The sequence below is a fragment of the Phaseolus vulgaris genome, chromosome 8, assembly GCF_051622355.1.
Source record: "Phaseolus vulgaris cultivar YP4 chromosome 8, ASM5162235v1, whole genome shotgun sequence".
Lineage (NCBI taxonomy): Eukaryota > Viridiplantae > Streptophyta > Magnoliopsida > Fabales > Fabaceae > Phaseolus > Phaseolus vulgaris.
In genome coordinates, this window is record NC_143505.1 from 3706091 (window position 1) to 3716047 (window position 9957).

Here is a 9957-nt window from a genome sequence, read left to right on the forward strand (position 1 = left end):
GAATTTCAAAACCATCCCTTGTTAGTAGAGTTTGTTTTGAGCTTGATTACTTAAAATTGTTATTTTATCCCATATAATATAATTTTAATCTTGGTAAGGTAAAAACTATTTTTTAATATTTTAATAAAAATGATATTATTATTTTATTATGACATAACACCAGGTAATTGTTTGTTACCGAGAGTTAAATTATTATGGATTAATCTATGATAATTTAAAAGATCTTTTAACTTTAGGAATACAAATTATTTATTTATCTATAGTAACTTTAAGAATCAAGATATAGATTTTTGTTTAGTTTCTAAAGATGAAAGCAAAAAAAGTTGTACCTAAGTAAGAGCAAAATTTCTTTATTTTGCATGAACAAAACAACAATTTTAAATTTAGAAAAGATAAACAAAAAATGTTATGGAAATTAAAATAAAAACTTGCACTAAACACATACATTAGCATTATAATACTAGGAAGAACATAAACAGGAAAGTGCAGTAGAGTAAGATCTTAAGTGCAAATGTATCCTTTTGGTTTTTCCACTTAGGAAACTGCAGTGGAATGAGACGTAAGCTTTCAATTTAACCCAACCTTTGAATTTTCTCTTCTGAACCGAACCAGATCATATAAAAGAGAATTAGCGACAGACCCAGAATCACGGTAACAAGGGTATGCAGAACAGAATCCCTTGGTTCTAAGCAACCAACCCAAACACAAGTCGCTGACATGTTCTTTTCTCTCCAAGTATTTTTTTTTTCTCTTCCGAATAATTAGGTAGCACTTCACCCTCTGCTGAATCGGATGCGCATGTGAAAAACATCTTCCAGAGTTTGCACGTACATCTTTATCCCTGCGGGTGTAAAGTCCCATTCCTGTGAAAATTTTCAAAGTTAAAATCAGAGTTGCATGACCCTCCCCTGTTTTCATTTCCTCTGTTTTGCTTCAAAAGGAGTGAATTCACCCCCTCAATGAGATTTGCGTGAAAAACCCACTTCCCTTCCTGTGATTATGGATTCTCTGAAAGGTTTACTTCACCGGAAATGAATCCTTTTGCGGAGTATTTTCGGAATTTTCTCTCTAGGCTTTTGAATACTCTGTTTTGGGTATTCACCAAAGTCTTCATGAGGTATTGAATTTTCAATTTTAGAATTTGAATTCTACCAACAGTTCCATAATTTATATATAAACTAGCCATTTTATTTAAACTCTCAAACTCTCTCTCTCTCTTTCTTTTCTCTTTCTTTTTTTGGTTTCAGATTCTATTGTTTTGATTCTTCTGAAGCAATGAAACCGCTTTGTTCTTCTGAGTTTTCATGTGACAATGAGCAAGCTGAGTCAATTCATTCCAAGTCTGAAAATTTTGGGACTCTAGCTGATGCTCTCTCACGTGAAAGTGATCAAAACTATTCCAATGTTTGCCAGGGAGGAACAAAGTCCAATGAAAAATGTTGTTCTGAAACTGTTCGTGACAGTCATAATTTTGGGCCGGAAGAAGAGGAAACGACAAAGTTGGTTTTTAAATTTGAATATCAAAAGTGGAATTGCAATTATGATGAAGAATTGAGAGGAGGGTATGATGAAAGTATTGATTTTGTGAACGGGGGTGATGCTGTTTCTGCCAGCACCACCAATAAGTATGAGTTCATGTCAGGCAAGAGTTTCAGACACTTCTTGGATGAACCTCAGGCTGGAAATTTCACCGTCAAAGAATGTTTTGTTCATTCCAACGATGCTTTTAAATTGGAAAATCAAGTTAGCTATGATTTTGGGTTCTTGTCAAGGAAGAATATTAGGGCAGAAAATTGTGAAGAAGGGATTAGTGAAGAAAATCTTGACAATTTCACAGAAAAGAAACTCAAACCTGAGGAGTCTATAGAGCATACTGTCGAGCCAATTGTTCACAACTTTCTTTCCGAAGATGATTTTATTTGTTCAAGTTCCAACTCAGATTCTATTATCAGTTCTTTTGGGGAGGGGTTTTTGTCAGACACAGATTTTGGAAACATTTTGAAGTTTGAGACAATGGGTAGCAATGCAGAAGAAAATGCAGTTCTAACAGAAGAGGATTTGGAATTTGGGGATGAGAAAAGCTATGAGAATTTGGATGTTGGATATGAGCCTGATGATTGCACTGAGGAGGATGAAGATATAATGGATGAGCTTGGAAAGTTGGAAGAAGAATGTAGGTTAGAGAAGTCTTCAGGAAAAAGTTTTGAAAATAAAAATATCAATTCCAAGCCACAACAATCTACCAAGCCTCATTCACAAACTTTAACAACTATTGATCTTGAGGATTCCAACCGGTTTGACACACTGTGGGAACATCAAGATTTGATAGAACAGTTGAAGATGGAATTGAAGAAGGTCAGAGCCACTGGTCTGCCTACAATCCTTGAGGATTCTGAGTCTCCAAGGATAATGGAAGACTTAAAGCCATGGAAAATTGATGAAAAATTACAGCATGGCAGCACCACAAATGAGCTTCCAAAATTCTACAGGAGTTACAGAGAACGAATGCGAAAATTCGATATCTTGAATTACCAAAAGATGTATGCTATAGGTCAGTATTTTTTGCATCGGTTACCTGAACTTTGATTTTCTTTTCTGCAGCTATTTTTCCTTTTTTTAAATTGTTCTTTACTTGTTTGTTCAAAGTTAGAGTTCTTAGTGGATGAACAATTTCATTTAATTTAGATGGTCATCGAGACCTACCTCATCTAAATCATTAAAGTAGATGTAAGGACCCGTTCAATCTGGTTAGCTGGGCACCAGGAGAGCATGAATTACTCTTGAGTGAATAACTACACAACTGAGCCTTCCTTTCTCTTTTTCTTTTTCTGGTTGGTTTTCTTTATAGCAGGAATACTCCCCTTTAAATATAGTTTTCATATATTCTTGCACTTTAGTTTTCTTTATTTTGTTATTGCAAGGAAGAAATGTTGGATTTGGGTAGGTATTGAGGAAATGGACATTTGTTTATGCCACGTGATCTGGGTCTGCTTCGCACCTATTAATGCTATTGCAGAATATCCAGCGGCCATGATCCTAGAACTTTACACTTTCCCCAAAAAGAGAGCCATATGAGTGTTAGGACTCTTCCTTGTTTAATAGCTCTATTAAGTATGTAACAATTTTTTATTCTCATAAAGCTACCACCTCCTTTACATTTATAACTAAGTGATCACATCTACAAGATTTGTAAACATGAAATATGCAATTACTATTTTTCTGCCTAACAATTGGACATATCGTTATTGCGGACAACTTCTTCCTAATTTCCAAAAGAAACTAGTCCCTACAATGATCTAGCACTGATTGTAATGTACCAACCAATGTTTCCATGGACTTTTGTTTCTTATCTCTTTCTGTAAACAACTCTTGCTATGCAAGACAAGTTAGGAAAGGCATCCTCAAGGAAAGTTATGTTACATTTTTATAATCTTCATTACCCTTTGCATTAAGCTTAATAATGAAGATTCCAATCATAGTCACAGCACATTCCTTAAGTTTCTTGGAAATTGTAGGTGTTTTGCAGTCAAAGGACCCACTCCAATCATTTTCAACCAGTAAGAACACTTCACCAGCATTCACAAACATTCTTCCACGCGGCTTTCGCCTTTCTAGACGAAAACAAATAGAAGCTGACCCAATGAAGAAGTTCATAAGAGAATTATACAGTGACTTGGAAATGGTGTATGTGGGGCAGTTGTGCCTTTCTTGGGAATTCCTTCAGTGGGAATACGAGAAGGCCTTGAAGCTATGGGAATCTGACCAATACGGGTTACTAAGATTCAATGAAGTAGCAGGGGAGTTTCAACAATTCCAAGTGCTTCTTCAAAGGTTTATAGAGAATGAACCTTTCCTCCAAGGTCCACGAGTTGAAAACTATGCCAGGAATCGTTGTGCAATGCGGAATCTTCTTCAAGTTCCAGTAATAAAAGGTAATAACTTTTTAATTAGAATGTGAAGTAGTGTCTTTATTGAAAATGGAATTTGGTGGTTACCTTTTTTCATGCCCACTTTCTTATGTGGGGGACCATATAAAGTTTCATGGATGCGACAAAAAAGTTCCTCATGGTTATAGAATCTTAATTGGATGCAGAGGACAACGCCAAGGATAAAAGGAAATTCAGTAAAAGAGAGGAAGATAAAGATGCAATCACAAGTGACATGCTAGTGGAGATTTTGGAAGAATCCATCAGAACAATTTGGCGTTTTATAAGAGCTGATAAAGATGCATCTAGCTTGGCTCTTAAAGGTCTAAAAGAAAATGAAGTACAGCTCCAAGACCCTTCAAATTCAGAGCTTTTGGTGGAGATTCGAACAGATCTTCAAAAGGTAACTAAAGTTTCAATAGTCACTTTCTTAATGTCAAATGTAATAATCTTTCTTCTTTAAAAAGTGTTGTGTTGTGAGTGTTGGCTATTGTGTTTGCATTTTTTGCAGAAGGAGAAGAGATTGAGAGAGCTTTTGAGGAGTGGAAGCTGCATACTGAAGAAATTCCAAAAGCATAATGAAGATGAGGCAGATCAAGTGCTTTACTTTTTCTCTCAAGTGGACATGAAATTGGTTTTGAGAGTGTTGAACATGTCAAGGATAACGACAGATCAACTGGCATGGTGCCGTAGTAAATTAAACAAGATCACTTTTATAAACAGACGGATACATGTAGAACCATCATTGTTACTTTTCCCTAGTTCATAGTTTATTTCACATTTAGAATCTCATTATTGAAGTAGTAAATATTTTTTGCATATAACTTCAAGGTTCTCTATAATGGAATTCTTCAATTGATCGTTATCTAATAATTAACATGTTATGTTATAAGTCCACATTCATTTTTTTTTGTTAAACTTAGATAACATTACTTTATCACAATAAAAATGGAATAAACGTAAACCTATTTCATAGATTTTTTCTATATAATTCTCATGTTACTTTAACATAAAATACTTTTGTTTTGATAAGATTTTTATTTTTAATACAAATTTAAACATATATTTTTTATACTATTGATTCGTATAAATTTTTCTTTTTTATAATGTGAGTTGTTGTTATCTTCAATCCACTCATACTGTTTGATTTAATGTTTTAGACACAATTTTTGTTTTAATAAAGTATCTTAGTAGATTTTCTAATCAACGAAAAATATATAGATATTTATATTTAAATGGTACCAATTTACAGTAGTATTTCAAAATTTTGTGTATCCTTCTTTAATCATTTCTAAAACTACTTGCTAAATAGTTTCTTAGACAATGAGTATATTTTTGACATTTTGATAAGTAAAGGGACTAGGATGTATATGAATTAATATTACTTATAAATGTATCAAAACAAGTCGTGATTGAAGTTAAAAATAGAGTTTACTAATTGAGTTCACAAAAAAAAAAAAAAGAGACATGTTCATTTAAAATTTGTATAAGGCATTCACCTAGAAGGAGTGTTGTTGCATTCACACAAATGTAAAAGAAATATTAGAAGAATAAATTGCATCAAAGGTATGAACACATGGATTAAAGATATGCTAAAAAGATAAATCGTATCTAAAGTCTATCTTAGATAATTGGTTGTGCTCCCGTGGATATAAGAAACATGTTAATATAAAAATTTATTAGAAGTTTGTCTATATAAAAATGAAAGATATTTTTTAAAAGCAAAACCGTGACAAAAATATCAACAAGATACATAGTACCTCATGTAATAATTCATCATGACTATATTATATTAATGATCTTGAAATAACAACATTACATCATTTGTAGGAAAAATAACTTTCGAGTGAATCAAGATAAAATATTTTTTATATTAATCTTACTAATTTTTTTTTAAGAACCAAACCCTAAAAAATAAAAATATTAAAATAAAAAATATTAAAAAAAATCATTAAATATAAATCAATTTTAGAGACAAAAATAATTAGTTACTATATTAACTAAATTAGATATTATTTTAGAGATTAAAAAAATTATTGATATATAAAATAATTTTTATTATTAATAAAAATTATAAAATAATTTATAAATTGGTATATAATAATTTTAGTTATCAATAAAACATACTATTCTATTAGTATTAAAGAAATATTACATAGACTTCCACCAGACAAATTACACAACTATCTACATTACCAAAACGCATGAAATTCATCGCATTAAAATGTTTAATTATATTTAATTATCCTTAAAAGTAGAATTTAATTTATATTTTTTTAAATAAAATTTCTAAAAACATAATTATTTTCTTAGAAATAATATTCTGTACCAAAATAATATTCGTTAATTGCCTAAGTAAATAAAACATGGGCCAAACATTTTCTTTCCGAATCTAATGAGCCTACTAATAGATGGACCGAGTAATGATTTGGACCGGGCTTTGTTAAAAGAGACCAACCCAACAACAATAAGGACAATGAATTAGATGTAGGGTTTGGAGAGGCCTCCATTTATAAAACATCTACACACGCATTCGTAACCCTAGTTTGTGTCCTCTAGGTTTTACTTCCATTACCCACAAAAATGGTGCAGAGGCTCACTTATCGCAAGCGCCACAGCTATGCCACCAAATCGAATCAGCATAGGGTTGTCAAGACCCCTGGTATGTGTCCTCTTTTATTACTTTCTCTAAAAAAATTTCCAATTTGTGTATTTTGTTCTTATATCAATTGTGTTCCCTGATTTGTTGTCAAAATTTGGTTTTGTTATTGCTGTTTGGTGTTCTAACAAATGGCTATGCTTCAGGTGGGAAGTTGGTGTACCAGACCACTAAGAAGAGGGCTAGTGGACCCAAGTGCCCTGTCACTGGGAAGAGGATCCAAGGGGTATGTAGTGTATTCTATTTATGTTTTTTTTTTCTTATTCCCTTTGAAGAGTAATGAACTGTTCTTCATTGTCAATAATTTTAATTATAAGCTTGGAAAATGATACGTAGAGAGATCTGACGTATTGATAAAATTAGTGGACGCCCCCAAAGAGTCATGCTTTGTATGCTGTGGATAAATTTGTTTATGCTGTGTCCTGTTATATAGTTTAGTGGAAATCTTTAAGGGTTGTTATTTATTTTTCCTGCCATTTGGTGGGGTGCCTATTGTTTGTAGAATTGTGTCTTTTTGGTTCGGGTATGTGTTGTGTCCAATGTGTATGAATTGGTTATGGGGTATTGAGGGAGTGGTTGTGGGAATGAGTTTGAGCTGTTTTTAAAGATTTATATCAGTTATCTGATTGAAATGAGTTGCTTTTGGTTTCATGAGGAGTCTTGGATGCTTTAATTTTCGTGTGCTTTTGGTGTTTGTTGGCGACGTTAATTCCTGCCGCGTATTACTTCTCGCAGGCCTTAATTTCATTGTAATTTTCGTTCTAAAATATCATCATCTCCTTTTTCCTTGATGTTCTTTTGTTCAAACCTACACTCTTTACCCATCATGTCCCAATACGATGTTTTCATGTTCATTTGTTAATGTGTCGTTATTTCCCTTTTTTTTACTAAGTGGCTCTTTGAAAGAGCTTGTTTTAGCCTTCAAAAGTGGTTTACAACATTTCCACAATTTGTTTTTTTTTTCAATAAGCTTCATGGAGAAGCTTAATAAAATACGCTGTTTTTGGATTATTTCAGTAGTTTTACCATCAATCTTTTGAATCAGACCATTTAAATGATTTAATATGAACTCGGATAGCTTATTATAGTGTATTTTATGGAGGGTTTGTCTTATGATATGTTCATAACCTGTTTTGAGTTTATTCGATTAAGCTCTCTAGGATAACTTGTGAAAGCAATTTGTACACAAAAACTTACATGATAAAGATTTATGGTTACATGATAAGCACATATGTTTACATGGTAAACACTTACAGTGTGTTTGAATAAACAATTTTATTCATTTTTTGTCATGTAAGTGCTGATCTTCAAGTTATTTCTAATAATGAGAGGAAATAGACTTGAATTGTCTGGTATAAATTGTAATTATTGGAATAAACTGAAAATTGTGTTTGAACTTATTGGTTATAAATTTTTTTACACAAGCTTTCCTAATCATTTACACAAGTGTTAAATGTCAAATTAAAGTAAACTGTAAATACACATTTCGTTATTTGATAAGTGCTTACTCAACTAGATTTCCTTGAGTAACAGAAGTGTTTAATCCTACCAAGTTATCAGCAATATGTGCCTTCTACTCTCCTAATTCTCTGATCCTGAGTTATATGCAGATCCCGCACTTGAGACCAGCTGAATACAAGAGATCTAGATTGTCTAGAAACCGCAGGACAGTTAACCGAGCCTATGGAGGTGTTTTATCTGGAGGAGCTGTTAGAGAAAGGTATATTGCTCATCTTTTGATCATTATTTTTTGTTTTTTGTTTGCTGAGTTAAATTTAACATCTATTTAAACTTGGTATAGGATTATTCGAGCTTTCCTTGTTGAAGAACAGAAAATTGTGAAAAAGGTATTGAAGATCCAGAAGACAAAAGAAAAGCAGGCAGCAAAGAATTAAGTTGATGAGTGATTCATGAAATATCTTGTCGTTAAGAATTGTGCTAAAGAATTTTGACTTTGAATGGTGTTAACCATGAATGTGGAACTTAATTTGAAATTGATTTTATGATTCTTGTGTCTTTTTGGTAGCTTATATCATAATATGAAATAATTTTAATGTTTTTAAGTTGGTACTTGGTAGTTTAATGGAAATTCGATATAATTTTAAGTGTGGGATTATGATTTCAAGAAGAGAAAATTCGAGACTATATTTTGGTTGTTTGTGTCTTTAGTAGTTATTTAAATAAAAAATAAAGAAATTAATTTCAAATATTTTGATCAGGTTAATAAGGATCTCGATTAAAATAAAATTTTATGTAGTTAATTTCTTATGTTTGTATTGATTTAGAATTTCTTAATCTTTTTTGTATATGGTTCGTGTTTTATAAAGAATGTGAACAAGATTTTGATTAAAATTGCACATGATTGCTTATAAATGATCTGAATATATGTATTAGGTAACTTGTTTATATAAGTTAAATCATTTGAAGTACCACAATAAAAATATTTAATATTATGCTTGACAAGTACTCATTTATAATATACATTGTTAATTCATTGTTTTGGTGTGGATTTAGTTGGAAATTTAAATTATGAATTTAATATTCAAATTACTTAGTTTAATTTATATTTAACGAGATAAAAAATATCGATTAATTTACTTTGGATTGATGTTGATACAAATTGAAGAATATTTTTAATTAATGTAAATATACGTTGAAGTGTAATTTCTAAAGTAATTATTTTTAAAGGTAAAAAAATTATCGTGATGGTTTATAATTTATTTTCTCAGTTATTCATGGTGATGTAGTTTTAGAAGGGTTGGGTACATTTTGACCAACACTCCAACAAATTAATTAATGAAATTATAGTGTGTGGCTAAAAAGAACTCTCTTCCACCTTTCTTCTCAAATTTTAGTTGCCCTCATAAGTAATTTTCCCTCTACATTCTACTATAAACACTGATTATAACAATTTCAAAATAGTATTGATAAATAAAAAAATCATATTTAAAACTAAATAAATAAAAAATATAATGAAGGTAGTCTATATTTTGTCTTAGCCTTAATTGTGTTACTCAGATATGTGTGATAAATATTATGTAATTTATATTTATTTTCTAAAATAATTTTTTGTCCATGTGTGCGAAATCCTAAAAATTTCTCTCAATTTTTTTCTCGCAAATTTCATACTTTAAAATTTCGTAGTGTACGTATGTAAACCAATATGTCGTCATTAATAATTATCCCCGTTATTGGAAATTTAACTGAGAGGATCAAATTAAACATCTTAAAAAATTTAGAACCATATTGAATTAAATATTAAATCTAAATATAACAAAAAAAAAAGGTAATTGTTGCATTATTTTAACTCTATGCTTCTATGCTTGTAGTAAAGAGAAGTCCTTGTAGTCACTAAAATTGAATTACACCATC

The 9957-nt window shown here is 31.1% G+C and overlaps 2 protein-coding genes across 2 annotated transcripts; both read left to right on the forward strand.

Moving 5' to 3' along the window:
* The first annotated feature begins 462 nt into the window (after nucleotides 1–462).
* Nucleotides 463–4791, forward strand: LOC137826152 (uncharacterized). Its single transcript, XM_068632019.2, has 5 exons — nucleotides 463–1117; nucleotides 1248–2551; nucleotides 3516–3932; nucleotides 4094–4329; nucleotides 4438–4791. The coding sequence occupies exons 1-5, from the start codon at nucleotides 1032–1034 to the stop codon at nucleotides 4693–4695; spliced, it is 2301 nt and encodes a 766-aa protein (XP_068488120.1). The 5' UTR covers nucleotides 463–1031; the 3' UTR covers nucleotides 4696–4791.
* Nucleotides 4792–6405: 1614 nt separating this feature from the next.
* On the forward strand, nucleotides 6406–8591 carry LOC137823375 (large ribosomal subunit protein eL34). Its single transcript, XM_068628482.2, has 4 exons — nucleotides 6406–6588; nucleotides 6732–6811; nucleotides 8196–8305; nucleotides 8387–8591. Exons 1-4 carry the CDS (start codon nucleotides 6510–6512, stop codon nucleotides 8478–8480), a joined length of 363 nt encoding a protein of 120 aa, XP_068484583.1. The 5' UTR covers nucleotides 6406–6509; the 3' UTR covers nucleotides 8481–8591.
* The last annotated feature ends 1366 nt before the right edge of the window (nucleotides 8592–9957 follow it).

Coding starts and splice junctions, on each gene's coding strand:
- LOC137826152 (XM_068632019.2), top strand. CDS start 1,032: ATGAATCCTTTTGCGGAGTATTTTCGGAATTTTCTCTCTAGGCTTTTG. Junction 1,118..1,247: donor TTCACCAAAGTCTTCATGAG/GTATTGAATTTT, acceptor TTTTGGTTTCAG/ATTCTATTGTTTTGATTCTT. Junction 4,330..4,437: donor TTCGAACAGATCTTCAAAAG/GTAACTAAAGTT, acceptor CATTTTTTGCAG/AAGGAGAAGAGATTGAGAGA.
- LOC137823375 (XM_068628482.2), top strand. CDS start 6,510: ATGGTGCAGAGGCTCACTTATCGCAAGCGCCACAGCTATGCCACCAAA. Junction 6,589..6,731: donor TAGGGTTGTCAAGACCCCTG/GTATGTGTCCTC, acceptor GCTATGCTTCAG/GTGGGAAGTTGGTGTACCAG. Junction 8,306..8,386: donor GGAGGAGCTGTTAGAGAAAG/GTATATTGCTCA, acceptor AACTTGGTATAG/GATTATTCGAGCTTTCCTTG.